At 52.5% G+C, this 25,999-nt stretch overlaps 9 protein-coding genes and 1 non-coding gene across 10 annotated transcripts; 6 read left to right on the top strand and 4 right to left on the bottom strand.

Moving 5' to 3' along the window:
* Nucleotides 1-574: 574 nt before the first annotated feature.
* ATEG_02550 (DNA topoisomerase 1) lies at nt 575-3,585 on the top strand (the record flags this gene model as incomplete). Its single annotated transcript, XM_001211728.1, has 5 exons — nt 575-629; nt 822-1,033; nt 1,122-2,888; nt 2,950-3,399; nt 3,451-3,585. The coding sequence occupies 5 exons, from the start codon at nt 575-577 to the stop codon at nt 3,583-3,585; spliced, it is 2,619 nt and encodes an 872-aa protein (XP_001211728.1).
* A 920-nt stretch (nt 3,586-4,505) lies between these two features.
* ATEG_10446 lies at nt 4,506-4,633 on the bottom strand. Its single transcript has one exon. It is a non-coding gene; the product is annotated as a tRNA-Met (tRNA).
* Nucleotides 4,634-5,350: 717 nt separating this feature from the next.
* ATEG_02549 (uncharacterized protein) lies at nt 5,351-6,341 on the bottom strand (the record flags this gene model as incomplete). Its single annotated transcript, XM_001211727.1, has 2 exons — nt 5,351-6,254; nt 6,319-6,341. 2 exons carry the CDS (start codon nt 6,339-6,341, stop codon nt 5,351-5,353), a joined length of 927 nt encoding a protein of 308 aa, XP_001211727.1.
* A 710-nt stretch (nt 6,342-7,051) lies between these two features.
* Nucleotides 7,052-9,771, bottom strand: ATEG_02548 (calpain-like protease PalBory; the record flags this gene model as incomplete). Its single annotated transcript, XM_001211726.1, has 4 exons — nt 7,052-8,941; nt 8,994-9,213; nt 9,282-9,643; nt 9,721-9,771. The coding sequence occupies 4 exons, from the start codon at nt 9,769-9,771 to the stop codon at nt 7,052-7,054; spliced, it is 2,523 nt and encodes an 840-aa protein (XP_001211726.1).
* Nucleotides 9,772-10,602: 831 nt separating this feature from the next.
* Nucleotides 10,603-11,794, top strand: ATEG_02547 (putative peroxisomal carrier protein; the record flags this gene model as incomplete). Its single annotated transcript, XM_001211725.1, has 4 exons — nt 10,603-10,706; nt 10,781-11,325; nt 11,379-11,616; nt 11,671-11,794. 4 exons carry the CDS (start codon nt 10,603-10,605, stop codon nt 11,792-11,794), a joined length of 1,011 nt encoding a protein of 336 aa, XP_001211725.1.
* A 495-nt stretch (nt 11,795-12,289) lies between these two features.
* ATEG_02546 (thermonuclease family protein) lies at nt 12,290-13,241 on the top strand (the record flags this gene model as incomplete). Its single annotated transcript, XM_001211724.1, has 2 exons — nt 12,290-12,724; nt 12,789-13,241. 2 exons carry the CDS (start codon nt 12,290-12,292, stop codon nt 13,239-13,241), a joined length of 888 nt encoding a protein of 295 aa, XP_001211724.1.
* A 244-nt stretch (nt 13,242-13,485) lies between these two features.
* Nucleotides 13,486-14,249, bottom strand: ATEG_02545 (adenylate kinase ADK2; the record flags this gene model as incomplete). Its single annotated transcript, XM_001211723.1, has 2 exons — nt 13,486-14,018; nt 14,078-14,249. 2 exons carry the CDS (start codon nt 14,247-14,249, stop codon nt 13,486-13,488), a joined length of 705 nt encoding a protein of 234 aa, XP_001211723.1.
* Nucleotides 14,250-15,013: 764 nt separating this feature from the next.
* ATEG_02544 (DNA primase subunit PRI2) lies at nt 15,014-16,622 on the top strand (the record flags this gene model as incomplete). The annotated part of the gene is made up of 3 exons (XM_001211722.1): nt 15,014-15,203; nt 15,259-15,809; nt 15,861-16,622. The coding sequence occupies 3 exons, from the start codon at nt 15,014-15,016 to the stop codon at nt 16,620-16,622; spliced, it is 1,503 nt and encodes a 500-aa protein (XP_001211722.1).
* Nucleotides 16,623-17,410: 788 nt separating this feature from the next.
* sec23 (GTPase-activating protein SEC23) lies at nt 17,411-19,997 on the top strand (the record flags this gene model as incomplete). The annotated part of the gene is made up of 6 exons (XM_001211721.1): nt 17,411-17,503; nt 17,554-17,684; nt 17,743-18,046; nt 18,100-18,570; nt 18,623-19,720; nt 19,779-19,997. 6 exons carry the CDS (start codon nt 17,411-17,413, stop codon nt 19,995-19,997), a joined length of 2,316 nt encoding a protein of 771 aa, XP_001211721.1.
* Nucleotides 19,998-20,394: 397 nt separating this feature from the next.
* On the top strand, nt 20,395-21,135 carry ATEG_02542 (60S ribosomal uL11 domain-containing protein; the record flags this gene model as incomplete). The annotated part of the gene is made up of 4 exons (XM_001211720.1): nt 20,395-20,398; nt 20,460-20,493; nt 20,551-21,068; nt 21,122-21,135. The coding sequence occupies 4 exons, from the start codon at nt 20,395-20,397 to the stop codon at nt 21,133-21,135; spliced, it is 570 nt and encodes a 189-aa protein (XP_001211720.1).
* Between the last annotated feature and the right edge of the window lie 4,864 nt (nt 21,136-25,999).

Genomic DNA, 25,999 nt, shown 5'->3' with positions numbered 1-25,999 from the left:
CTGGAGCGGGCGGATGGGAAGACACTTGAGTTTCGACGTCTTCTCCTGTTTCTTTTCCGACTGCCGGCGAGGCTGGGACTAAACCGGATGGGGCAATGTGGTACGGGCGCGGAGAAAGGCCCGTAGTGCAGTACATGAATACACACAATACCGTCGCAATACGCCCTCCGGGACGCTCGGTCCCGTGATTTTCCAAGGCATGCAGGCAGCCGTTACATAATCATACCGTTCGGGTGGCCTCAGGCAAGTTCTTGCCCCCGGAGAAACGTGAGGATCGATCGCCTCAGGCCTCGTTTTCCATTGCATTCCTCTGTTTCCCTCCTCTTCTTTCTCCTCTTCCTCCCTCTTCTTCCCTCCCCCCTCTTTCCTTTGTTCATGTCTCGACTCTCCCCCTAACACTCCTTTGTTTCTACTCATAGCTCTCTCATTGACCTCATCTATTCGTCAAGTCTCAGCTCGCCGCTTCAGACTTGGCACCTGGTCAACCTCGAGTTCCCCTGCCCCCCGGCTCCCTCCGTATCGGCTTTACTTTCATTCTCTGTCTTCTATCCGACGCTCCCCTAAACTCGCGACAATGAGTTCCTCGGAGGACGATACCCCGCTCGTGCAGATGAATGGGCGATCTACCGGTAGGTTTTCCTTGCTTTCTCCTCACGTCTTGGCCGCCGTCGCACCTAGCGCATCTCGTCCCCTTGGCTACATTCCACACACACACACCCTGTCAATTCATCCCAAGTTTGTCTCTTCTCGTCCTTTCATACTTTTCCAAGTCTCTCCTTGATCAGGTCGAAGCTGACTTTAACTCCCCACGAAACCTCCAGGCACCCCCAACGACGTGACGATGAGCGACGCAAAGGAAACCAATGGTCATGTCGACCCGGGGGTCTCCATCCGCTTCGGTGCCGTTCAGAAGAAATCCGACGTGCACATGGTTGATGCGGATTCAGCTAGCGCAAGCAAGCGAAAGTCCCGAACCAGCGTTGGCCAGAAGTCCTACGCGGAACCCGAGAGCAGCGAGGATGATCAACCTCTGGTACGCCTTTCCCCTTCGTTTCGTACCCCTATCTACTCTGCGACTCTATTTCTGTCGCTGTTAATCTCGGCGACTGACCCTTCGACAGAGCAAGCGCCGACGCACATCCGTCAAACACGAAGATCCGGAAACCGATGAGGACGTTCCCCTGGGGCTTAACGGAAGAAAACTCCCCAAGGCTTCGGAGACGGCCATTGGCGAAGAATCCGACTCCGACGTCCCTATCGAACGGAAGCTTGCCATGGAGAAGAAGAGGATTGAACTGAAAGGGGAGAAGGAGGGTCAAAAGTCGACCGCAGCTCCTAAGAAGAAGCCTACCAACGGCGTCAAGAAAGAACTTGTGGATGGTCAGAAGCCTTCTGCTGTCAAGAAGACAGCAACCAAGGTCAAATCGGAGCCAAAGTCAGCGCAATCCACTCCGGTGAAGAAAGGCAGTGCTAAGGCTACCCCGGTCAAGAAAGAGGAAAGCGCTGATGCGGAAGAAGCGGAGGAAGAAGAATACAGATGGTGGGAAGACCCTACAAAGAGTGATGGAACCATCAAGTGGACTACTCTTGAGCACAATGGTGTTGTTTTCCCGCCTCCGTACGAGCCATTGCCCAAGAACGTCAAGATGAAGTATGACGGTGTTCCTGTCACTCTTCATCCTGACGCGGAGGAAGTCGCTGGTTTCTTCGGAAGCATGTTGAACTCCACTCAGCACACGGAGAACCCCACCTTCCAAAAGAACTTCTTCATGGACTTCAAGGACATCCTCAAGAAGACCGGTGGCGCCACTGACCCGAAGGGGAACAAAGTTGACATCAAGGAGTTCAAGAAGTGCGACTTCCAACCGATCTTTGATTACTACGAGGCAAAGCGCATTGAGAAGAGGAACCTCCCCGCAGCCGAGAAGAAGCGCCTCAAGGCCGAAAAGGATGAACAGGAGGCCCCATATATGTACTGTATGTGGGATGGCCGCAAGCAAAAGGTTGGGAACTTCCGCGTCGAACCGCCCTCCCTCTTCCGTGGACGTGGCGAGCATCCCAAGACCGGCCGCGTCAAGGCTCGCGTTCAACCCGAGCAGATCACTATCAATATCGGCAAGGAGGCTCGCGTGCCTCCGCCGCCGGAGGGCCACAAGTGGAAGGAAGTTAAACATGACCAAGAGGGCACATGGCTCGCTATGTGGCAAGAGAACATTAACGGCAACTACAAATATGTCATGCTTGCCGCAAATTCCGATGTCAAGGGCCAGAGCGACTACAAGAAGTTCGAAAAGGCACGTGAGCTGAAGAAGTACATCGGCAAGATTCGCAAAGATTACCAGAAGAACTTGAAGCACGAGTTGATGGTCGAGCGTCAGAAGGCCACCGCGGTCTATCTCATTGACCAATTTGCTCTTCGTGCGGGTAACGAAAAGGGAGAGGATGAGGCCGAGACAGTCGGATGCTGCTCCCTGAAATATGAGAACGTGACCCTGAAGCCGCCCAACAAAGTCGTTTTCGACTTCCTGGGTAAAGACAGTATTCGATTTTACGACGAGGTCGATGTCGACCCCCAGGTTTTCAAGAACCTGAAGATCTTCAAGAAGGCACCCAAGAAGGAGGGTGATGAGATCTTTGATCGGTTAACCACATCTGCTCTCAACAAGCACCTTTCAAACTATATGCCTGGGTTGACAGCGAAGGTGTTTCGTACTTACAACGCCTCCCACACTATGGCCGAGCTTCTCAAGGACATGAAGGCGACCGGTAACATTGCGGAGAAGGTCAAGGCATACAACGATGCGAACCGTAGGGTTGCCATTCTTTGCAACCACAAACGGACTGTCGGTGCTTCTCATGCAAATCAGATGGAGAAGATGAGCGAAAGGGTGAGTCTTCACGTGGAGTACCTCGGTGTAGCATGAAATTGCTAACTGGCCCCTTCTACAGATCAAAGGCTTGCGCTACCAAAGATGGCGACTCAAGCAGCAGATGCTCGACCTGGACCCGAATCTTAAGAAAAAGAAGGGTGCCAAGTTTTTTGAGCTCGATGAGGATATAGACAAGGAGTGGATCAAGGAACACCAGGCGTTCTTGGTCGAGGAGCAACGACAGAAAATTCGGAAGAAGTTTGAGAAGGACAACGAAAAACTCGCAGCAGAGGGCGAGAAGGAGATGAAAGCGAGTGAGCTTGAAGAGCGACTTCAAGTTGCGACCGAACTAGAGAAGAAATATAATAGAGAGAACAAGACCGGCAAGGTGGAGGCGGAGGGCAAGGCTCCGACTGTCGAAAAAATCGAAGCGAATATACAGAAGCTTGAGCAGCGTATTGAGACGATGGAGCTTCAGGCGCAAGACAAAGAAGACAACAAGGAAGTGGCGCTTGGGACGTCCAAGATTGTGAGTTCTTAAATCTCTCTTGGGGGTTGGACCTTGGCTGACATCTCACAGAACTATATAGATCCTCGTCTTACGGTCGTGTTCAGCAAGAAGTTCAACGTCCCCATCGAGAAGTTCTTCTCTAAGGCCTTGCGGGAGAAGTTCGAGTGGGCCATCAAGTCCGTTGACGAGGACTGGGAGTTTTAGGATCACTCTCTCGTCGAGGGTGGCATTTCTTGGTTATGTTTTCTTTAGAGGCTTGTGGCTTTGGTTTGCTTGAATCTTTTGTTCATCTTTCTCAATTTGCTTTCCTCCTTGCCCCTAGCATTGCAATAAAAGCGGCATGCTGTCCTTGCATCTACCATGTACCTTAAACCTTTCCAGCTCAGATGGACATTTCCATCACTTTACTCTTATTGACTGTCTAGCCTCGCTGTATGTTTGGTTCTTGTCTTGTTCTTTGCATTCAAAGTCAAGTGCTTGTTCCTTTTAGAGGGCACAACAGTCAAAAATTCATGCATATATCTGCACACCAATCAATCCATGCTAACCGACGCCTTTTTTTGTATGTAGCCTAGGCTCCAATACTACTGGTGATATTTCTGATAATCTTGTAATGGTGGGCTCGAAGAACTTGCGCCCCGAAGGAAAGACTCCGACATCTCTTCGATTCAGCTTTCTACGGAGTATGGACGTGTTTCCCATTATTCTGCCAGTCGGCTTCAAGTCTTATTCGTCGAGATGCGTGTAAAGTAGGCAGTAACTACCTAGTCCTAGTAACCTATTCACCATCAAGATCATCATAACTTACCACCATCGTAATCAGAGTCAGAATCTCAGAATATTAGCTCCACTTCATAGGTAGCATCTTCATGAATCTCTTGGGTATTCTCCCATTAATTTCCGCGAAATTATCTTTCGAGGTGACTGGGGTTTAGGATCTATGTAGCTGTCTGAAGGGAGGCGGGTGAGGATGGTGCGGAAGCTTTAGCTGCTCTGGATGCTCTGTCACTATGAGTTTAGCGTCCCTGGCCGTCGATTTTGGCCTTCAGGTCGACAACGCAGGGTTTGGGAGAGTGTAAAATGAAAGGAAAAGGAAATAAAAATAAAAATAAAAAAGAAAGACATAGCATGTCCTGGTTTCGATCCAGGGTCCTGTTGTCTGTTAGACTCTGTGTTCGGCTAGTTCAGAAATGCCGGTGTAAACGTACCTCCGGGTTATGAGCCCGGCGCTCTTCCCCTGAGCTAACATGCTGGGTGTGGTGGTAAGTTCGCTTAATTTTACAATATCAAGGAAGGTATGATACCTACCTAAATAGGTCCGGTCCTCCTTGCCTAATGTTACTACGCTCCTAGCGTTCTAATTGTCCATTGGATAGTCTAGTCTATAGGACATTTTGTAAAGTTGATCCTCCGTGTCTAGAAGCATGTGCTTTGACTACTGTGTACTGTCCACACCCACAGCATGACCTACTCTGGTGGATATATATTGATGTCACTTCACCTATATATATATGCATCTATTGCTTGACTCGTTGTTTAGTACTCGCATACTGAATCACCATACTGTTTGCGCAAATTGCCACTACATGCAATTATAGCTCCTTAACCACACCCCGGTAGGCATCTCAGCCCAATATAACATTACCAGCCAACCGATCATACGAAGTTGTCCTGTACCCCAAAGCCGAACAAGGTGGTTGGTTGCTCTGCACATACATCTCAAATACTAGATATGCTGGCTTCCTTCCCTCGGGACTAGGAGAATAGGCGCTCAATCTATCTGGGACTGCCCCCAAGCTCGCATCCCCCGCCAGATCTTTACAGGCGATTTGCCACGAGTATGGCCGCCTAGTTCTGTAAACCCAGGAGGAAGATGCAATCGCATGGGTTAAACCGTCCCTATTAAGAAGAATTCTGGACACAAATAATTGATACTGGTATGCTGCAAACGTGGCAAAGACAAATCCGCTCATTCTGCCCCCAGATATCTCAACGAATTCCGTAGCTCCTTGATAGCTGTGTTGACATCATCAAACGCCAGAGCAGATACCGCCCATCTGGCATGCTTCTGGGCCAAAGCGATGCCCTGATCATCTATCGACTGGGGGTTCGTCTGGCTGGATGACGGTGCTGGAGATATATGCGGTGCAGCGGCAGCAGCAGGGGCATGGGGGCGTGCGGGAGGTGGCATTACAGGAGCGGGAGCGGGAGCAGGCGCAGGGGTAGGCGGCACGCTAGGTTGGTTGTAGAAATCCCTCACATCCTGAGGGGGCATCACAGGACTCTGTGATGGCAAGGTCGATGGTGGCGGGAAGGACTGGAAGGAGGCTGCGGAATGGGAGTCATGCGGAGGGTGAGAGTGGGCTGCACCAATGTCTGCGGGCGTATCTGGGAGTCTGGGGACAGAGGTCGACGAGGATGTGATCGTCGCCGGGGCGGAGGGCAGAGTCAACGGCTCGTCCTGGTCTTCACCCGCGTTCTCGTCCCGGCCCTGCGGCGGCGTAGCATCGAGTCTCGCGGACGGCGCATCGGTAGGGACGGAGGGCACATGTGGTTCGTGGGGAAGCGACGGCGCGGCCTCATCAGACACATCTTCCACCGAAGGTTGTCGTGAACGAGCCGCTTCCTGCGACGCAGACTGCATTACAGCCTGCACCTCCGGATCGTTGTCAGCCGGATTGAGCTCGTCCTCGGGCTCTTTCACGGCCGGGTTCGTCGCGTTGGGATCCTCGCCGGCTTTGAGCGCCTTTGCTATCCTCAGCGCATGGTACTTGGCGAACTTGATCTTGGCTGCGACTTCGGGTTCCGGGGGGTTCCAGATCTGCAGGAGCTCGAGGAAGGTAGCTGCCGCTTGGAACGTATCGGCAGTTTGTCTGTGGTTGACACAGTCAGCCGTAGTGCTCGTTGATCTCCGGGGGAAAATCAGCGGAAACCGACCTCGTCACTTTGTTTGCCCGCATGGTTGCCTCCGCACGACCAAAGACCTCCAGAGCAAACTGCTCCACGTAGGCGCTTGCGGCCACTGCATCAGTCACCGTGTCATTCTCGGGGTTTTCACGCTTGAACTGTGGGCCGTCAGTGTCGACAATTTCCCGTCGGCGACGCACTCCATCGGGCGTACTTTTTCCAATTTATCCACCAGGTTCGTCGTGTACAGCTTGATCTCGTCGTCGGACGTGTGCAGTCCTCGTTCAATTATCTGGTTCACAATGAAGAAATTGCCTGCGGACGGAGGTCTTGTCAGTGCAGATTCAGGGTCAGATCAGGTCCAGCACTCACACCAGTAGGCAACAACCGGCTTGACCGATTCGAGCTGGGCGGCTCGCACGGCAAAGCGGCCAAGGTCGGCTGAGCGCAGACCAGCGGGGATAGAGGTCGCCATGTGGGAAGGAGATTCGATGGGAGGTTTTTGTGAAGAAGCGGGGATGCTGGGGGTGGTGGGGGGTAAACGATGCAGAGGAAGCGGGATGACGTTGAAGCTCGGGAGAGAGTGGTTTTAGGTTGTTATCTTCCGCCCCGAGCAATGCGCTCCACCAGACCCGCCTATCTGAACGAGATCGATGTATACATAGAACAAGGTAGTACCAGGGTACCTGTACATATAATGCAATTGAAGCTGGTATGTTCACTGAGCCCATCTGCCTTAATCTATACTCCATGTAGCACAAATCTACGCATCTTCCACAATCCACTCGCCAATGTCCACCCTCTCCTCCGCCAGCGCTTCCACCTCAAAGTGGTCTTCCACCTGTCCTCCAGGTCCTCCGATCCTCTCAAGGACAACCCAGACGCCACCCTCATCCTCGAGATTTGGTCGTAGATCAAAGTCCTCCACTCGGACTCCCGAGATGGCGTCGCTGTGGTTTCCGTCTTCCGACGTGGCCAATATTTCTTTGTATGGCCCCTGGCCCAGTTCGACCGTCATCAACACCGGGGAAGGCCCAACAGGATGATTGCCGATCACGGACAGTCTGCTCCGAGCGATAAGTTTAATGCGCGTCAACCTTGGAACCTGCAGGGGGGCCAGCATCCGGTCCTTGCCCGGAGGTAGCACGCCAATATCAGAGAGTACCGCCCTTCGTCCAGCAGATTCTGATGGCAGGGGCTTGACCTGACATGGAATAGAGGACGAGACCCAGAGAGTAAAGCGGGCCAGTTGATCAGGGGCAAATGTAGAACAGACAATAGTGTAAGACCCTCTGTCTAGACCACTCTTCTCCGCGAGAGATCCACCACGACGATAGTCGCCGCTATCGGTGATGATGTCGCGGCTCCGCACTCGTGATATGCGGCTACCATTGGACCAGAACAACTTCACGTGGGTCGCCAGCTCCGTGTCGGGGCATTCCAACAGGAGAGATACGTCGGTCTTTTCCGATATCTCTAGGCTGAATTGGGGATTGAGGGGGTACCTGGCGGACTCTGCATTTCCGCCCGCGGTTGAAGGTGTCCAGCTGCCATGTAGCTTCCTCACACACATGAACCTGTTCTGGGCCGGAGATAGGTGAATTGGTGCGGTCGACAAGGCAGACAAAGTGAAGTTCTGACTCAGAGAAGGCAGTGACTGTTCGGAAACCACCACCGTGTACGTCGTTTTGGGAGGCATTTCCAGCCTCATAAGGGTGTTGGGTGAGTCGACGTAGGGTCCGCGATAAAGCGCACCATCGCTCAACGGCACTTTCTTGCCACCTGCATTGAATGCATACAAGCTTATGAACGCTGGATCGCCATGAGCATCGGTGCTCGAGTGATGCTCCATGGTCCGGAAATGCTTGCCAAGTAGCAACCAGACCGTCCCTCCTATTTCAGTGGACAACGCAAACTGAGGGTTCTTGACAAAGCACCCAGCCACTCCTCTTCCCTCTGAGAGATCCCACGTGAAGTGAATATCTTCGCGATATTGGAAGATATTCGGGTTCCAATTCAAATAGAGGTTTTCGAAGTGTTGGAGGATATTGTCGCAGTCCATCCAAAAGGTCCCAGGAGAAAACGACGGTGCATCGTAAGGGGATTCTGAAGTGTGTCTCGGTTCCTCGGGAGTGTTCTCCGCCCCAGCCCATGGGTTCTTTACAAGCATTTGGCGACGGCCTTTGGTTTCCTTCATGTCCAGAATCGCGTAATCATGCTCACTGACGAGTCCGAGCTCGGTCTCCTCCTGTTCGGTTAGCTTCCCAGTGCCTATCGTCAGGAGGACGTCTCCACAATGAAATGCTCTGTACAATCGCTTCCATAGTTGATAGCCGGTCACATCGTCGCTGTGGAGAAAGACTTGTTCCGGGATCCAGCCAGTCAGCACCCACAAGTCGGTGCCAGAATTGCTCCCAGGGAAGTCGTATCCTCCGCGCAGTTTCAAATACGCTTTCTCCACAAGTGCAGGCCACAGGAAATTGGGGTTGTTGCGATCGATCACGTGAAGCGACCTTGACGTTCTGGAAGATGGCAAGCGATCATCTATGACCACTCTCCGGAAGCAGCCGTTGAAGTAAAATCGGAAGATGTATTTCCCAGATGGTGAGGGCTCGGGGGTTTCCCCACGAGGATACACCAATGGGAGGAAATACTATTGCTTCCGTGTTAGATCACAGGTCCATCAAATGAACAAGTAACCATACCTTATCTAGACCACGTTCCAATCTTGACGTGGTAGCACAAAGGCTGGCAACAACGGAGCAGTCGGTTAAGACGTCCTGTACCAGATCCGTCTTCCCCGAAACAGACATGACGGGGGCTGTCGACCCATCGCCAACCTCCGTCGACAGCAGTTCAACGGGGCGTTTCCAGCCATCGAAGATGTTTCTCTGCAGACTGGAAAGATGAAGTTCTGGACGGTCGCTGTTTCGTGTCAGAATGATCAATGTTGGTAAATTGTTTGAATCCCTCCCTCGGACTACTCTACGTACATGAAAGGAGCATCACCCTGCACGAACTCTGACGGATCGGGCGCCCTGGTCCAGGGAGGGAAGATGAACCCATGTAGTTTGGCTCCTTCTAGAAGGATAATCTCTTCACGGGTGGTGAGCTTGCGTGTAGATACCAGAGAGCGGGAAGCCCTGGCTTGACCTCGAGCTGCCGACTGCCAGTCTGTGGCTTCTTTGATTCTCTCCGCTCGATTCAGCCACTCTTTACATTTTGCATCTAGCGATTGTTTGTCTTTTTGGACGGTTGCCAATCTCAGGGCTTTCATGTAATGTTCGGCAGCGTCAATGGCCGCCTCCAGGGCCTGCGCTTGCGAGGTTGCCGATGATACATTGCGTTCCGCTCTCTAACTGGAGGTTAGTGCGAAGATCTCTCGACTAGGAAAAGCATCGACATGTCGGGAGGACTAAAGCAGCTAAGTACCAGAGCCTGGGTAATTAACGTGTTTTGCGTGGCGGCGCTGGGTCGGGACATCGTGCTTGATGCGCGACTGGGATCGTTCCGCAATGATCACTGCCCTGACCTTCCCCCACAACGGCCACCCAACCAGCCTGCGGCGTCAGACAGCGAAAAAAAAGCACCTATCAGAAGACGCAGTCCACAGGATTCCTGTGACCCTTCCGACCGGGCCCGTCAACCGTCCGAGGGTATGACATCCGAGGTCAAGCACCACACCCAATCACGTTGTGGTGGGGGAGTTGGAAGGAATGGGAGAGAAGAACTCAAAGATTAACCCCAAGTGGAAATGATGAATAAATGGGGTAAGCGTCAAAGAGACTAGAAGGGCGACGCAAGGACTTGAAGTTGTCGTGTCGGGGGAGAGAAACGGGAGTGGTGAAGGGAAGAGGAAAGCCGTGTCGGCGGATGGACCTCGGCTCATTTCGTCATGCGCCTCCAAGCGCGCCGAGGTGCTTTTCCACTCCCTGTAGTTAGACTACTACTCTCGGTCTGGCCGCGCGCATTCGATCCTCCTCTTCCTTGCCGATTTCTTTTCGCTAGCTTTCGGTCAGTCTGGTCTGGAGGCCATTGTCTATCTCCTGTGTTTCTCTCTCCTCACTTCCGAACTGGTGGTCCTCCCATTTTCTATTTTTTTCGTCTCTATCAACCTCCGGAGGTATCACCATCTCCTGTTCGGCTTCGCGGACCCCACCCGGAATTTACTCTCCTCCCAATTAATTCCGCTGACATTCCACGCCGAGCCGAGGATTGAACTGCACCATCGTCGACCTACCTTCCTCTCTCCTCCCTCCTGTTCTCCCTCCTCGATCTAAAATACCAGAGAGGTTGCCCGCCTCCGTGTCAAAGATGGCCGGTCAATCGAAACAAGTCCGCCTCTCCCCTTGGGGTAGTGCTGTCGCCGGTGCCACCGGTGCAGTCCTCGCAAATGCCATGGTCTATCCTCTTGACTTGTAGGTGAAAGTGCTCTCCCGTCGCATCATTATACAAGAAGAACGCCCCGGCTAACCAATTGGTTGTCACCCAGGGTCAAGACGAAACTGCAGGTTCAGGTAAAGAAGGCCGCATCGGAGGGCGACGATTCAGATGCCGATCACTACAAGTCAACTTGGGATTGTATTGCCAAGATCGTCGAGAAAGAAGGTGTGGAGGGTCTATACTCGGGAATGGTGGGATCCTTGCTGGGCGTCGCTTCCACCAATTTCGCCTACTTCTACTGGTACTCGGTGGTGAGAACCCTCTATATGTCCTCCAAGTCGGTACCGAAGCCTCCTGGTACGGCTATCGAACTGTCTCTCGGTGCGGTGGCCGGTGCTGTCGCCCAGATCTTCACCATTCCCGTCGCCGTCATCACGACAAGACAGCAAACCCAGCCCAAGGGCGAGAAGAAGGGCTTGATCGACACCGGCCGTGAGGTTGTTGAGAGTGAGGATGGCTGGACTGGTCTGTGGAGAGGTCTCAAGGCCAGTCTGATTCTCGTCGTCAACCCAGCCATCACCTACGGTGCCTACCAGCGCCTGAAGGATATTCTTTTTGCTGGAAAGAACAACCTCAAGCCCTGGGAGGCTTTCCGTAAGTGCCTCGAATCCATCTTACCATTAGGCTCGTCGAACTAACGATACCAGTCCTCGGTGCGCTCTCCAAGGCCATGGCCACAATTGCCACTCAACCTCTGATCGTGGCCAAGGTTGGCCTCCAGTCTCGCCCGCCCCCAGGCCGCGAGGGCAAGCCATTCAAGACCTTTGGTGAGGTCATGCGTTATATAGTTCAGAACGAGGGAATGCTCTCCTTGTTCAAGGGTATTGGACCCCAGATCCTGAAGGGTCTTTTGGTGCAGGGTCTTTTGATGATGACGAAGGAGAGGTATGTTTCTTGATATGCGTGAAGGTTCTATATGGATGTGCTGACAACCTGTAGAATGGAACTCATCTTCATTGTTCTCTTCGCCTACCTGCGCAAACTCAAGGACGAGAAGCTGAAGAAGGCGGTCAACACCGCCGCCTCCTCGGCGAAGACCAGCCTCCCGGCGACTCTGAAATAGACGCTTTTATACCTCTTACCTTATTGTATGGACATATTGCTTCCTTGTTCCTCTGTCGTTCATCTTTCAATGGCGCGTGGGTTGTAGAATCTCTTTGTTGTTTGAATCCACACTACCGGGGTTTGCTCCTGTATAGTTTGCAGCCACAGTGTATAGAGCTTGTCTTCTCAGGCATTGTACTAGGATAGACCCGCACAATACAACGTTCACAGGGTGATCTCTAATATCTGAACAGACCATATTCAGAAATATATAATAAGCGGGTCAACCCCTCGCATAAAAGGAGAATGTATATCGTGCGCTTTGTGAAATGGTAGGCTGGTCAACTATCATGATGTGCCGCCGATATAAGGGACTGACCGCGGACTGACCGCCCGGCCTAACACAATCAACTTGTGGAACATCCACGCCTCCAACCCTCTACCTTCTCCGCACCACCACCACGTTTCGACGGCCTTGCACCCGCCCAAAGAAGCAAAGAGATTATGAGCCGCCATGCGATGGCCGCCATGGGGTTCCGAATCGCAACAAGCCGACACCCCCAGCCCAAGTACTGAGCAACAAGCACAACAACCGCCAACAGCCCCCGCCGCGCGCCCATCGCGCCCAAACAAAGACTGGAACCAGTCCGTCAACGCCTTCGACTGGGCCGCGTTCACGGAACTCCGCACCATCATCCCAACCGCCATCCTCACCACCGCCATCCTGGGCATCGTCCACATCCACCGCCGGTACCTGCGCCGCTTCCCGGACGCCGTGAGCATCGCGCCGTCGTATTTCCGCCAGCGCAGCATCCTCGGCCAGGTCACCAGCGTCGGCGACGGCGACAACTTTCGCCTGTTCCATACGCCCGGCGGCCGGCTGGCCGGGTGGGGCTGGCTGCCGTGGAAGAAGGTGCCGACGTCGAAGAAGGAGTTGAGGGATAAAACCGTGCGTGCCTTCCCTCTTAGTGCTTACCGGGTCTCAGACTCAGACTAACGGTGTGGTGTGACAGGTGCATGTTCGGCTGGCGGGGATCGACGCCCCGGAGCTGGCGCATTTCGGGCGGCCGGCGCAGCCGTTCGCCCGCGAGGCGCACCAGTGGCTGACGGCGTATCTGATGACGCGCCGGGTGCGCGCGTATGTCCATCGCCAGGACCAGTACCAGCGGGTCGTGGCGTCGGTGTATGTGCGCCGGGCGCTGGATTTCCCGCCGTTCCGCCGGCGCGACGTGTCGTATGAGATGTTGCGGCGCGGGCTGGCGACGGTGTACGAGGCCAAGGCTGGGGCGGAGTTTGGGGGGCCCGGCATGGAGCGCAAGTACCGGCGAGCGGAATGGTGGGCGAAGTTCCGAGGGCTTGGGTTGTGGAAAGGGTTTCGGCGGAATAAGGAGTGGGAGAGTCCTAGGGAGTTTAAGACTCGGATGGGGTTGGAAGATCAGACGCAGGGGAGGGAGAATAAGAGTTAGGGTTGATACACTGTTTATAATTTTATGATTGTATGATATCCCACATCGTGATATGAGGTTCATGACTGGTATAGACAAGACATGGAGAATGCTTTCTTTCTGCAATTACCTATTCAAGGATCCAATTTCCAACTCGTGACCCGAAGTTGAACCAAAAAGAAACGAAGTGCCGCCAAGGAACAGGACATCACAAGAACATATAGTACAGAGAAGTATCAAACAGTGGTATCAAGGGACAGATGCGTCAACAGAATCTCCGCTCGATCTCTGCAAAAAGTCTAGGGCTGATCTCGTCGCTCGTGTTGCCCTCCACTCGCCATAGACAGCCTTTTCGCCGGTAATGGTCGATCAGGGCCTTGCTTGTTTCCTCGAACTTGTGGAGCCGCTGTTTCCACGTGTCGATCGAGTCGTCTTCCCTCTGTGTCAGAGGCTCGCCGGTGACATCGTCCTTGCCGGGAACTTTGGGTGCATTGAAGTCGGTGTTGTAGACCCGGCCGGAGGGCTCGTGAATCCAGCGCGAGGCGATCCGGGAGAGAATAACAGACGGCGGCGTGACAAGATGGACGACAAAGTTCACGGGGACGAGGGAATCCAATGTGGAGGCTTGGGTAGCGGTGCGAGGAAAGCCGTCCAGAATGAATGAAGCCGCGGGGGATATCGTCGGGGTTGGCGCGGTGGAGAGCCAGCCCTTGGATCGAAATTCGGCAGATATGAGGTCTAGTATCAGGGAGTCGGGGACGAGATTCCCCGACTGCATGGTCGCTTCGGCTTTGACTCCTGCAGACAAGGGTTGTTAGTCGCGCGGTCATCGTCACCGGAGATATGTTGCTGCATACCCAAAGGCGTCTTATTTCGAACATTTTCTCGCAAGAGGTCCCCGGAACTGATCGAGGCCAACTGCGGGAATTTGGCGAGTAGCCGTTCTGTCTGGGTACCCTTGCCCACGCCGGGGGCGCCGATGAGGATGATTCGCGCGGCCCTCTTGAATTCACGAGTTGCGAATGTCATTGTGTCTTAGTCTAGTGTCTGCGATTGGAGTCTTGGTCGTGCGAAACGATAGATGGAACGTGCGCTGTTGGCGACAGCCAGTCGAAGGTGTGGATAGGTATAGCTTTCCGGATCGAAAGAATGACAGGTAATAACCGGTATTATTGTTTCATGGTGATGATGGTGCAAGAATCCCCAGGTCTTTATTTGCAAGAATGTGCGATGACAGGAGTTGTGTGTCGTCGTGGAGGTGAAGCTGACGGAGTGCACCTGTACTTTATTGCGGCGGTTCTCCGATTCTCCGGAGCTCAACACTTTTTGCCGACTGGGGAAGCACGCGATCCTTGCGTGGGGTTGTAGATGGTGGCTCCTTTAGGAAGTCGGTGAGCGGAGGCCTCGGCGGCTTTTCCGACAGACACACAAAATTGAATGGTTTTAGGAAGCAGCAGAGTAACTATACGGAGTACACTACCTAGGTGTATTAGGAAGAATAGGGTAGAAGTAGTAGTGATTGTACTACACTCCGCACCATTCACATGCGATCTTCTGTCCTAACTACCTCCTACCTTAGTACCTCTACTAAAGTAGGTGGTCCCATCGAGGCCTCGGTAAATTGGTTCTGTTCGTGTCCCGATTGGATGCATAAATCATGTGACCGCGCCGGCGCGCGTCGCGTCGCAGTCGCGAAAACGGATGATGGCGATCCCGTATGAGATGCACTTGAATGATCAACCACAGCAAGACACGCTTTATCTGCACACAACTCACAGAACAGTGTCTGCAAGATGATCCGGCAAGACTTTCACCGAATTGATCCAAAGCGAAGGGCCAACCTTGATCACAAAAAGAAGCAATTCGCTGCCCCCGTCTTCAAGCAACAGGACTATCCTCATCGGTTGAATTTCTACGACGTCCCCCCGACAGCAGAGATCACTCTGGAACAATTTGAACAATGGGCGATCGACCGGTTAAAGGGTATGTCTGCAACGGCACTTTTGCTGGCAATTTCACTAATTGATCATTCGCGTAGTTCTTGCTGAGATCGAGGCCTGCTCTTATCGAAACAAATCCGCTTCCGACACGGAGGACCATATTAAGCCTCTGCTCCAGAAGTACCTTCCTCTGAGTTCCAATACCTCGGCATCATCCGCCGGAGGAGAACAGCGGTTGAAGAATGAGCGTCAGAAAGATCATTACTCACACTTTATTCTCCGCTTGGCGTTCTCGGCTACCGAAGACCTCCGCCGACGATTCGCACGGGCTGAGACAATGCTCTTTCGTTTCCGATTCCAGAGGGATGACTCAAGAGAGAGACGCGCCTTTATTGAAAGCCTCAACCTGGACTGGGAGCCTGTCAGCGAGGAGGAGAGACGGCATCTTGAGGGGGATCTTCTGAGCGCGACGCCAGGCCTCCGCAGCTCCAAGGACGAGTTATGGTATAAGGTCGATTGGGAGAGGGTTCCCGAGTTGGTCGAAAGACGGGCTGTTTTCCTGTCGAAAGGGAAGGCTTATGTTCCGGCGCGGGAGCAGCAGAGTATGATCGTGGCAGAATTCACGAGCCGCTTGGAACGTGCGCTCGAGGTGTGTGTTTCTAATCCTGACATGGATATTTGAAGAGCTGACGATTCGTAGCTCACAAGTCGAGCCCTACCACGACTGGACGAAGACGATCGCCTGACCCCCATCCTCAACCACCTGTCCAAGAATTTCGGTAGTGCTGAGTCGGTGTATTCTGAGGGAGAGGGTTTCGTTGATGGAGCTCCGATCACCGCGAGCAGCATTGATCACCTCTCCCAGCATTTCCCTCTTTGCATGCGCAGTTTACATATGTCCTTGCGCAAGAACAACCATTTGAAGCACTATGGGCGACTTCAGTATACGTTGTTCTTGAAAGGAATCGGCCTGTCGCTCGAAGAATGTATTCTGTTCTGGCGCCAATCGTTCAAAGGCTTCACGGACGACGAATTCAACTCTCGGTACAAGTACAATGTGCGACACGCCTACGGAGATGTTGGTGGTGATGTCAATCGGAGAGGCCGAGGATACCCCCCCTACTCATGCCAGAAGATCCTTAATGATTCGAACCCTGGAGTTGGCCAGACACATGGCTGCCCCTACCGCCATTTTTCTCCCGACAACCTCATCGGGCTGCTCCAGTCCACGGGAGTCCATGACAAGGAGGTGCTACGAGGGGTACGCGAGGATGTCGAAAAGACTCGGTATCACATTGCGTGCAACCGAGTGTTTGAGTGGGCACACAAAGCCGAGATCAAGAAGGTCAAAGAGGATGGAACTTGGAACCAGACCGACCTGGATACCATTGTCCACCCGAACACATATTTCAAGCGCAGCTACCTTCTCAAGCAATTGGGCAAGCCTCCTAGAGAGGCTTGACCGCGCACGCCAAATGGATTGACGAAGTGATGGTCTTGACCGGTGATAGGGTTTGGATTTTTCATTTACCACTTTTTTTGTTCTTTTTGCTTGGTGCGGTCACGCGAGGCGTTTGGTGTTGAGATGTCAGATTACGGTCCAGGCCCAGAGGCACGCATTCAGATTTGAACCGAATTCTGTGAATAGGATATCTACGCTTTTAATGCCATGCTCGCTCCTCTGTAGAGGTCTCTGCCATACGATATTCAAGGACAAGTGTAACCACTGCTGATTCCCGGATTATCCGAAAGGATCGGAACGACCTTTCAAAGCCAGGTGCCCAGCGACGGGTCGAGTTACTCTTCGCTCAACCCCAGGACTGCTTCATCATAGAAGGACGAAAGCTGTCGAAAAATAAGGTGAGGGCTGGCGGAATTAAAACATTTGGAAAAAGAAGAGAAAAGAAAGAAAAGCGGGAGCGGACGGAGAATTTAAAGGGCGGATTTAGTGCGGATTAGGCGGCGAGGGTGGTACGGGAGAGCACAGAGACCCAAGATGCTGCAACCTGGCCTCATGCCTTCTCCAGCTTCACACAACAGTGCTCCTCCTTGATCCCCGCATTAGCTTCCAGACCACAGCTGTTGGCGTTGCCCATTTGGAAGAAGGTGAACGCGACAGGACTGTTCCTACTGAGTCCCTACCTTTGTTCAGTCTTCAATTCATTTCCCCCTGACCTTGTCGTTACTCCCGATTGACCGTGACCCCCGAATCCACTCTTACCGAGTTCCCCCCTTCGTCCTCCCGGCATCATGGACTACGAGGCCTTGAAGGATTACTGGACTGACATTGAGGATCGTGATGGGATCCGGCTCAGTTGGAACAAGTTTCCAAGCTCTCGCATGGTTCGTTCTGGTGGTTGTTTATCCATGTTGTTGTGCTAACTCATCTACAGGAAGCGTCCCGCCTAGTCGTCCCCATTGGCGCTGTTTACACTCCTCTCAAGGAACGCCCCGATGCTCCACTGCTACAGTACGCACCGGTGACCTGCAAGCCGCCCTGCAACGGTGTCCTGAATCCCTATGCGTAAGGAGAACACCCCATTACACTGATGTTTGGGTTGTTGGTGACTGACCGCTACCAGCAACGTTGATGACCGGGCCCGTATTTGGATATGTCCCTTCTGTCTGATGCGCAATCCCCTTCCTCCTCAGTATAAGGATATCAGTGCCACTGTCGTTCCTCCGGAACTTCACCCGCTAAACACTACCATCGAGTATCAACTGCCGCGCGGCCCCCGCCCCGCCCCTCCGCCGCCTATCTTTGTTTATGTCGTCGATACCTGTCAAGAGGAGGACAGCTTGAAGGCTTTGAAAGATGCTTTGGTCGTGAGCTTGTCTCTACTTCCGCCTAATGCGCTGGTGGGCCTGATTACGTTTGGTACTATGGTATGGAGTGCACGATATTCACTGGTAGCGGCTTATATTGACTGGTCTAATAGGCTCAAGTCCACGAGATCGGCTACACCGAGTGTGCCAAGTCCTACGTTTTCCGGGGCAGCAAGGAGTATGCGGCGAAGCAAGTCCAGGAGATGCTTGGTCTCTCCCAAGGCATGCGTCCGGCCATGCCCAACCAACCGCCCCAGGGCCCTCTCGGCCCGGCGGCCCGTTTCCTTCTTCCTGTCCAACAAGCCGAGTTCCAGATCACCAATGTTCTTGAACAGTTGCAGCGTGACCCATGGCCCGTTGCCAACGACAAGCGACCCCTCAGATGCACAGGCGTTGCCCTGGGAGTTGCCGTTGGCCTTCTCGAAACCTCCTTCCAGAACGCCGGTGCCCGCATCATGCTTTTCACCAGCGGTGCAGCCACCGAGGGTCCTGGTCTGGTTGTTGGACATGAGCTCAAGGAACCCATTCGTTCCCACCACGACATTGACCGGGATAACATCAAATATTACAAGAAGGCTGTCAAGGTGAGTTCTCTTATGCCATCCGGCCGATCGACTTTGTAGCTGACGATAGTAGTTTTACGATAACATGGCCAAGCGTGCGGCCCACAACGGACACATTGTTGACATCTTTGCGGGCTGCCTTGACCAGGTCGGTCTTCTGGAAATGAAGAACCTCTCCAACTACACTGGAGGCCACATGCTGCTCACCGACAGCTTCACATCATCGCAGTTCAAACAATCGTTTATCCGAGTCTTCGATAAGGATGCCAACGATAACCTACTAATGGGTTTCAACGCATCCCTTGAAGTTCTGACTACCAAGGAACTGAAGGTTACTGGGCTTATTGGGCATGCTGTGTCCTTGAACAAGAAGTCCAGCTCTGTCGGTGAGACAGAATGCGGAATTGGCAACACATGTGCCTGGAAGATGTGTGGAATCGACCCCGCCTCGAGCTATGGTATTTACTTTGAGGTTGCGAACCAAGGTGGCCCAGCAGCCGTACAGCCAGGTACCCAGAAAGGAGTCATGCAGTTCTTAACATACTACCAACACTCGTCCGGCCATTACCACCTCAGAGTCACGACGGTTGGAAGGGAACTTAGTGGCCCCGCCGGAGACCCTACCCTTGCACAGTCCTTCGACCAGGAAGCTGCTGCAGTGCTGATGGCACGGATCGCAGTCTTCAAGGCGGAGGTAGATGATGGTCCTGATGTCCTCCGATGGGTCGACCGTATGCTCATCAGACTTTGCTCTCGTTTCGCCGACTACCGGAAGGATGATCCGACTTCATTCCGCCTGGAGAAGAACTTCACGCTCTACCCTCAGTTCATGTTCCATCTCCGCAGAAGCCAGTTCTTGCAGGTGTTCAACAATTCCCCCGATGAGACTGCCTTCTACAGGCACGTGCTTAACCACGAGGATGTCGGCGACTCTCTGGTCATGATCCAGCCCACGCTAGATTCATACTCCCTCGAACACGAGGGTAGCCAGCCCGTTCTACTGGACTCGGCTTCCATCCAGCCTACCCACATCCTCCTTCTGGACACATTCTTCCACATTCTAATTTTCCACGGAGAGACCATCGCCGAATGGAGAAAGGCCGGTTATCAGGACCAGGAAGGCTACGAGAACATCAAGGCCCTTCTTGAGCAACCCAAGGAGGATGCTAGAGTGAGAATTCCCTACTTAACAATCTGCAGACTGACAATGGCTGACAAATTCACAACAGGAACTCATTGCGGATCGCTTCCCCCTGCCTCGGTTCATTGTTTGTGATGCCGGTGGTTCTCAAGCCCGTTTCCTTCTGTCCAAGCTTAACCCCTCCACTACCCACACGACGGGAGGCTACGGTGGCGGTGTGACATCGCAGACCATATTCACTGACGATGTGTCGCTGCAGACTTTCATGGATCATTTGATGAAGCTTGCTGTTTCGGGAACTAGCTAGATCGATCTATGAGGTTTAATGCCCATGACGAGAGCAAGGGATGGTATCGAAGGCAATCGTCGGTCTTTTGTATGTTTAGCGGTGATTTGATTTTAGTTTGTTACCCCGCGATACAGTCGGAACATAGTCCCGTTTAGATAAGAATAATCGAATGTTGCAAGACCTGGCTTCAAGATCGAAGGTAGCTAGTTAAGGCAGATGATATGGATTACGTAAGATAAAATTATTCACGTGACACAATGAGCCCTAGCGGCCTTTCCGGAAGGAGAGACTCGCTTAGCTGGAAGTGCGGGCCCGTTAAATAATCTTCCGCAACACCCAAGAACTTCTTTTCCTCTCCTTGTACCAACCAACCCGACAATTCTCCAAGGACGATTGACGACCTTTCGCACTCGCCATGCGTAAGTATCATCTCCTTGGTTACAGTCAAAATGGCGAACTAACGTAACACCCATTGGGCAGCTCCCAAGTTCGACCCCAATGAGGTGAAGGTCATGTAAGTTGAGCTCATTGCTATCGCATCCCGTCAGACTTTCACTAACAATGGTTTTAGTCACCTGCGAGTGACTGGTGGTGAAGTCGGTGCCCAGTCCGCTCTCGCCCCCAAGATCGGTCCTCTCGGTCTGTCCCCCAAGAAGATTGGTGAAGATATTGCCAAGAACACTGGTGACTGGGTAAGCACTCAATACGGTTGCTGCGATGCACGAAAGGAGCAATGGCTAACGTGGACTGTTTCCGCTGTACAGAAGGGTCTCCGTGTGACTGTCAAGCTCACCATCCAGAACCGTCAGGCCGCGGTCTCTGTTGTGCCCTCCGCCTCTTCCCTGGTCATCAAGGCCCTCAAGGAGCCCCCCCGTGACCGCAAGAAGGAGAAGAACATCAAGCACAACAAGTCCATCCCCCTGGACGACATCATCGAGATTGCGCGCACCATGCGCTCTCGTTCCCTCGCCAAGGAGCTCAAGGGTACCGTCCTTGAGATCCTGGGTACCGCTTTCTCCGTCGGCTGCCAGGTTGATGGCCGCAGCCCCAAGGATGTCTCTGACGACGTCAAGGCCGGCGAGATTGATAGTAAGTGGAGTGGTGTGGACGTCTGTCGAACCAACGTGCTAACGGTTTTCTAGTCCCCTCGGAGTAAATGGTTCACATGTCTTGACGGCGGTCGTTGATGTGTATCGGCATGCTAGCTAAGAATATGATCATTACCTTCGAACAAAAACATGTTTACGAGTCATGACCTAAGATTCCCACGTTCCAAAAATGGACACTTGTTTGACTGGATCCCTCTCCATTCCGTTGTTTTTTGTTTTCATCTGTTTGCGAGGTTCACTTGCTGCCCAATGCGAGCCGGATCCCAAGAACATCGTCCTCCCCCTCCAAATGACCTTTGCAACACTCTGGCCCGTACCGTCCCTTCCCGCCTTCGGGCCTGGATTGGACTTTATGCAACGTGGTATAGGCTTATTTTACGCAAAGAAGATCAAACCTCGACCCGCTACTCACCGCGGTATCTTTGAGGGAAGTCTCTGGCTTGCCTCTGTGGATGCAGTGGTCCATCTTTACGGTCAACATCATATTGCTATCTCGCCATTTGGCTTGGTCGTAGTTTGATCGTAGATTAGTGTTAGTTATAATATGATTTGTACTTTTCTCTTCCTATTACGTTCATATTTGAACCCAAGGTACCTTCCGTTTATATCGGCACCTGCCTAATTTCGAAATTCTTTGATTTTTTTTCTTTTTGGCTGATTGTACATGAAGCGAGGGTTCGACAGCATACCACTTTTTAGACCACCATCTCCCCCAAACGTAGATTACCTATTTTAATAGAGAAGACGAGCTGGAGGGGTACTTCTGTTTGTCTCCTGTCCATTACATTTCATCACCTGTCTTCAGTTCTGACGACATTTGACCTATAGTTGTCTACATGCATTCCAACGATGCCTTTCAAATAACTCCCCAGTGTCAAGCCGGTTTGCTTTAATCAAGGGCTAATCAGCGAAACACGTCATGTTGCACAAGGGATCAAGCCCCACGAGTCCTGGGTGTCCTCCGATACTCGCTATTCGGAAGGAAACTGGGAGTGTCAACAGAATATCAATCGTGCAGGCAGGGAGCCCCCTTGTTCTGAGCTACATAGATGTGTTCTACGTTCGAGAAGGCAATTTCTATCATCAGAGGAATGTGTCCGCGGATGTAATGCTTCTCCTACTTGTGGCACAGACATGACTCGCTCAGGTTACGAGTTGAGATTTTGCCATAAGGGTTGACTTTCCTGCTGATCGTGAAAGCAGCGGTCAGCCATCAAGGCAGAATGAAGAAGTAAGGATGTGCGTTGGGATCTGGTCGTTTGCCTGGCTGTCCTCAGCACGGTGAGTCTTGACTATGGCAGACAGGTGTTTATGTCTGCATTGCAACCACATATGAGCGTTTGCTCCCTTACAGAAGCTGCTCTATGTTGGAGCGGGCCTTACCTCCTTGATACTTGACGTGAGCATCTATGGAATCCTTCCAAATGGAGAGAACCGATTCCTGGACCGTTTCCTATCAATGGATGTAGCGTACATGCGACTTGGCCAGAAATTAGCATGACGGATCATCAGTATATTGGGCGAAAAGACAGTCGCGTTGAGGGTTGAGGCCGGTTCATCGGTATTGGTGCAGTTGAGGAGAGGTACATCCGCATTCCATTACTCCAAAATCCTCGTATTCTCACAGTGGAAGACAGATCGTCGTCAGCTCCACAGTCGCAGACGTCTTGACTGTCAATCCTCGGGCGGCCCCGAAATTTGATCAGAGAGCACGCCAAAGCGAGTCAGTTATTTTCACCGTCATTGTCGAGCGTACTCCTCCCTAGACCTCGACCGGATCGTTGCAAATGGCGATCGGCGTGTTGGCGATCTGATAGGGGTAGCTGCGCTAGCCAAGTACTACGGAGTACAGTATTTAGGTAGGTAGAAGGCCTATCAATGGGGAGAGTATACTTGTCTTCTGTCATCTGCCATGGTGGTGCGGCGTGACGCAGTCCGTAGGGGGGGCATGCATGACGATTACCAGTCTAATCAGGAGAGAAATAAACCTGATGAGTCAGATAGGGATGACAGGGACTAGGTACATAGTTACCTATAGACCGTTGGAGCTTTTTTTGCTTGCGTTTTAGGTTAACAACGTGGTCCCTTTGACTTTTTAATCTCGCGAGCTCTTTGCATTTTCTCACTTTGTTTTCTTGTATTTCCCACGCTGTCCGATTCGGGATAGAGGAGTAGAAATAGGAGTACGGAATAGAAGAAAGGAGTTCTACTGTTCTTTAACCAGCCAAGTAAAAAGATCATCTACAGTATGGAGACTGGTGGAGAAGTCAAGCAAAGGTACTCCGTAGAGTTTGCTGATCGTCATGGGCGACGGCTCGTGACAGGCGATGGGGATCGGAGCCGCGGCTGTGCTCAAGGAGAAATAAAGGGGATAGACGTACTTCCCTATACAAGTAGTGGTGGATAGAAAGAAGATTGATGGTGCCTACCAGACCATGGAACGGAACCTTGAAAAGCGGCTGGACTGAAGAGCTGCCAAGGACGGACTGAGACGATGAGTGGATGGAGATGAAACTCGGAGGGGAGGCTCCACCCCGGCGCCGATTTGAGTTGGACCGGTGGGTAGCATTTGATTGTATACGGAGTACGGAATAGTTAGTTACTCTGGAGTACTTCTGATGGTCGCTCTACGGATTAGTCGGTATGGATGTTGGGTACTAGTATGTTCATATATGTAACGATAAATAAGGGACATATATTTTCTCTGTATATATTTACGTGGTATCTTCGATAATATCAAATGGTAATATATCACTCCACTTCCCCGTGCTCTGGGTGCATGGGCTGCAGATGCGCCCACCATTCATCTTCCACTCTGGGGCTGACGACGTGTCTGAGCCTCGTCGACCCCGTCGTCTTGACCCTGTCGGATGGACCGTCGGAGAGATCCTTGAACGTCCATAAATATAATCATACAGATCGTTATGATTATTTCATATCCTACTCTACTCTTATCTTCTACTCCGTAGAGTACTCCGTAGATACCTATCTGGAAGATTCCACCTCAGCTCTCAGACCAGCTCCACTGCATCCACTGCATCCACCGCTCCGCCGACTTCCACCACGGCCGTGTGCTCCCCAGGGCTTGATCAACAGCGGGCGCCACGGGTCCACCGACGTTGAACAGACCTGGATTTGCCCCGGCTAGCGTCTTGGGTCCATCCCAGCCGTTGGATCGGATGGGTGGGACCGAATGTGATAGATTTAAAAAATATATATTTTATTTTTTTTTTTCCCTCCCTAATTAATTCATTGGATTTAATTCCTTTGTTTGATGTTGGAATATCTCCCAAGATCATCTCTTATTATACAAGGATCATCTGGAATGGAGGTGATGCATTCTTCCCTGATTTTCCTCGCTATCCAGTTCCCCGCCAGTTCTGACACCCAGACCTATACCAAGAGAAGAAGAAGAAGAAGAATAGTAATACTACCATTACTCCGTACTGCTAATAACAATAGGTCTATAGTACCGATGTACAAGCAAGCCACATAATCATGTACTCCGTTGGTAGCAGACGACGCCCAAAGCCCCTCCTCCCAACACAGTAATGGTGGTCTCCACTGTCGCCGGCATCATTGGATGGATTCCCGCTGACCCACTGACGGACCCACTCAGGAAGCCCCCCCACTCCCAAAAAGGAACCCCCCCTCCCCTCCACCCCAATTAGGGGAGCTCTAGGCCGACCAGTCGTCAGTCGGCGTTCCGCTGTGTCAATCGCAGTCGTGGATCATACTTTGCTTTGGATTATGGGGATGATGTTTCTTATTATTTCTTTTATTATTATTAGTATGAGTCGTCTCCCGCTCAGCTGTACCGTCGACGGTTCCTGGCGCTTCTTTGGTTTCTTTCTGATTCTGTTGACAGCTACCTACCTAACCGGCAGACTACCTTACCCCAGAACCCTCTCCTCCCTCCCGCGCCCGTGGTCACTTCCACTCCTCCTCCTCTCCTCCTCCGCCCGCCTGTTGCTTCTTCTCCGCCTTCATCATCCGCCCGCCAGGAATCCGAGCCTTCGCGCAGATTGATTGCATGGCCCGAAAAACCAATCTCCTTCCCTAACCGGACACGAAAGCGGTTTCGAAAAAGAAAATCCAACTGACCGACTGGACTCTCCCAAATTTAATCCCTGGAGGGTTTAAGCCCACTGCAGAAATTTGCTCGTCCCCCTCGATCAGCCTGTGACACTTAGACCTAATTCTTAATTCCTCTTCCTAAAGGGATCTTTTGTTTTTCTCTCCCTTCCCACCGTCCTCTGAGTACAACATTTCTGCCAAGAATCCCCTGCTCAGTGATTGATCGCCATTTCGCGGACACCTGCGTCACTGCGGATGCGCTCTCTCACCTCGGACCAGATCCCTTTGCTCCCTTGCTTCGCTTCATTTCTCTCCATTCGCCCAGACGGCAGTCCGCACCGCCGCTCCCGCTTCCACTGCGTGCCTCTTCTTCACCTTTGGAATCCCGTCCTCTCGTGAATGTGAACGCTCTCGTCCACCGCGCCCTCGTCTTCGTCCATCACCACCACCACCACCACCACTACCACCGTCGCCTCCGTCTCGCTCCCCTCTGCAGCGTTTGGTCTTGCTAGCGCCTGCGTTCATGTCGAACCCAGAGTCCAGCCGTGGGGGCTTTCGCTGAAGCGTCAACTGTGCCCGCGCACGTCCAGGATGAGGTGTAGGAAACGATTCAAGGAGGATGCTTGTTGATAACTCAGCGAGAGTGAATGTGCGTGTCTTGAATTGCTGACCGCTCTTGATCTCCTTACCTGTGTTCCTACCACGCCTGATACCCTCTCTCCTTCTCCTTCTTTCGTCCGCGCTATCTGGTCGTCTCGATCCCGTGCATCATCCTTGTCATCTCTACGGTGGGAGGCGGAGAGGTCCAAGCCGTTGCACCCCTTCAGGCCCAAG

Source organism: Aspergillus terreus, genomic scaffold (genome assembly GCF_000149615.1).
Source record: "Aspergillus terreus NIH2624 scaffold_3 genomic scaffold, whole genome shotgun sequence".
Lineage (NCBI taxonomy): Eukaryota > Fungi > Ascomycota > Eurotiomycetes > Eurotiales > Aspergillaceae > Aspergillus > Aspergillus terreus.
Note: the sequence above shows the minus strand (reverse complement) of the source record. Positions and strands in the feature narration are given on the sequence as shown.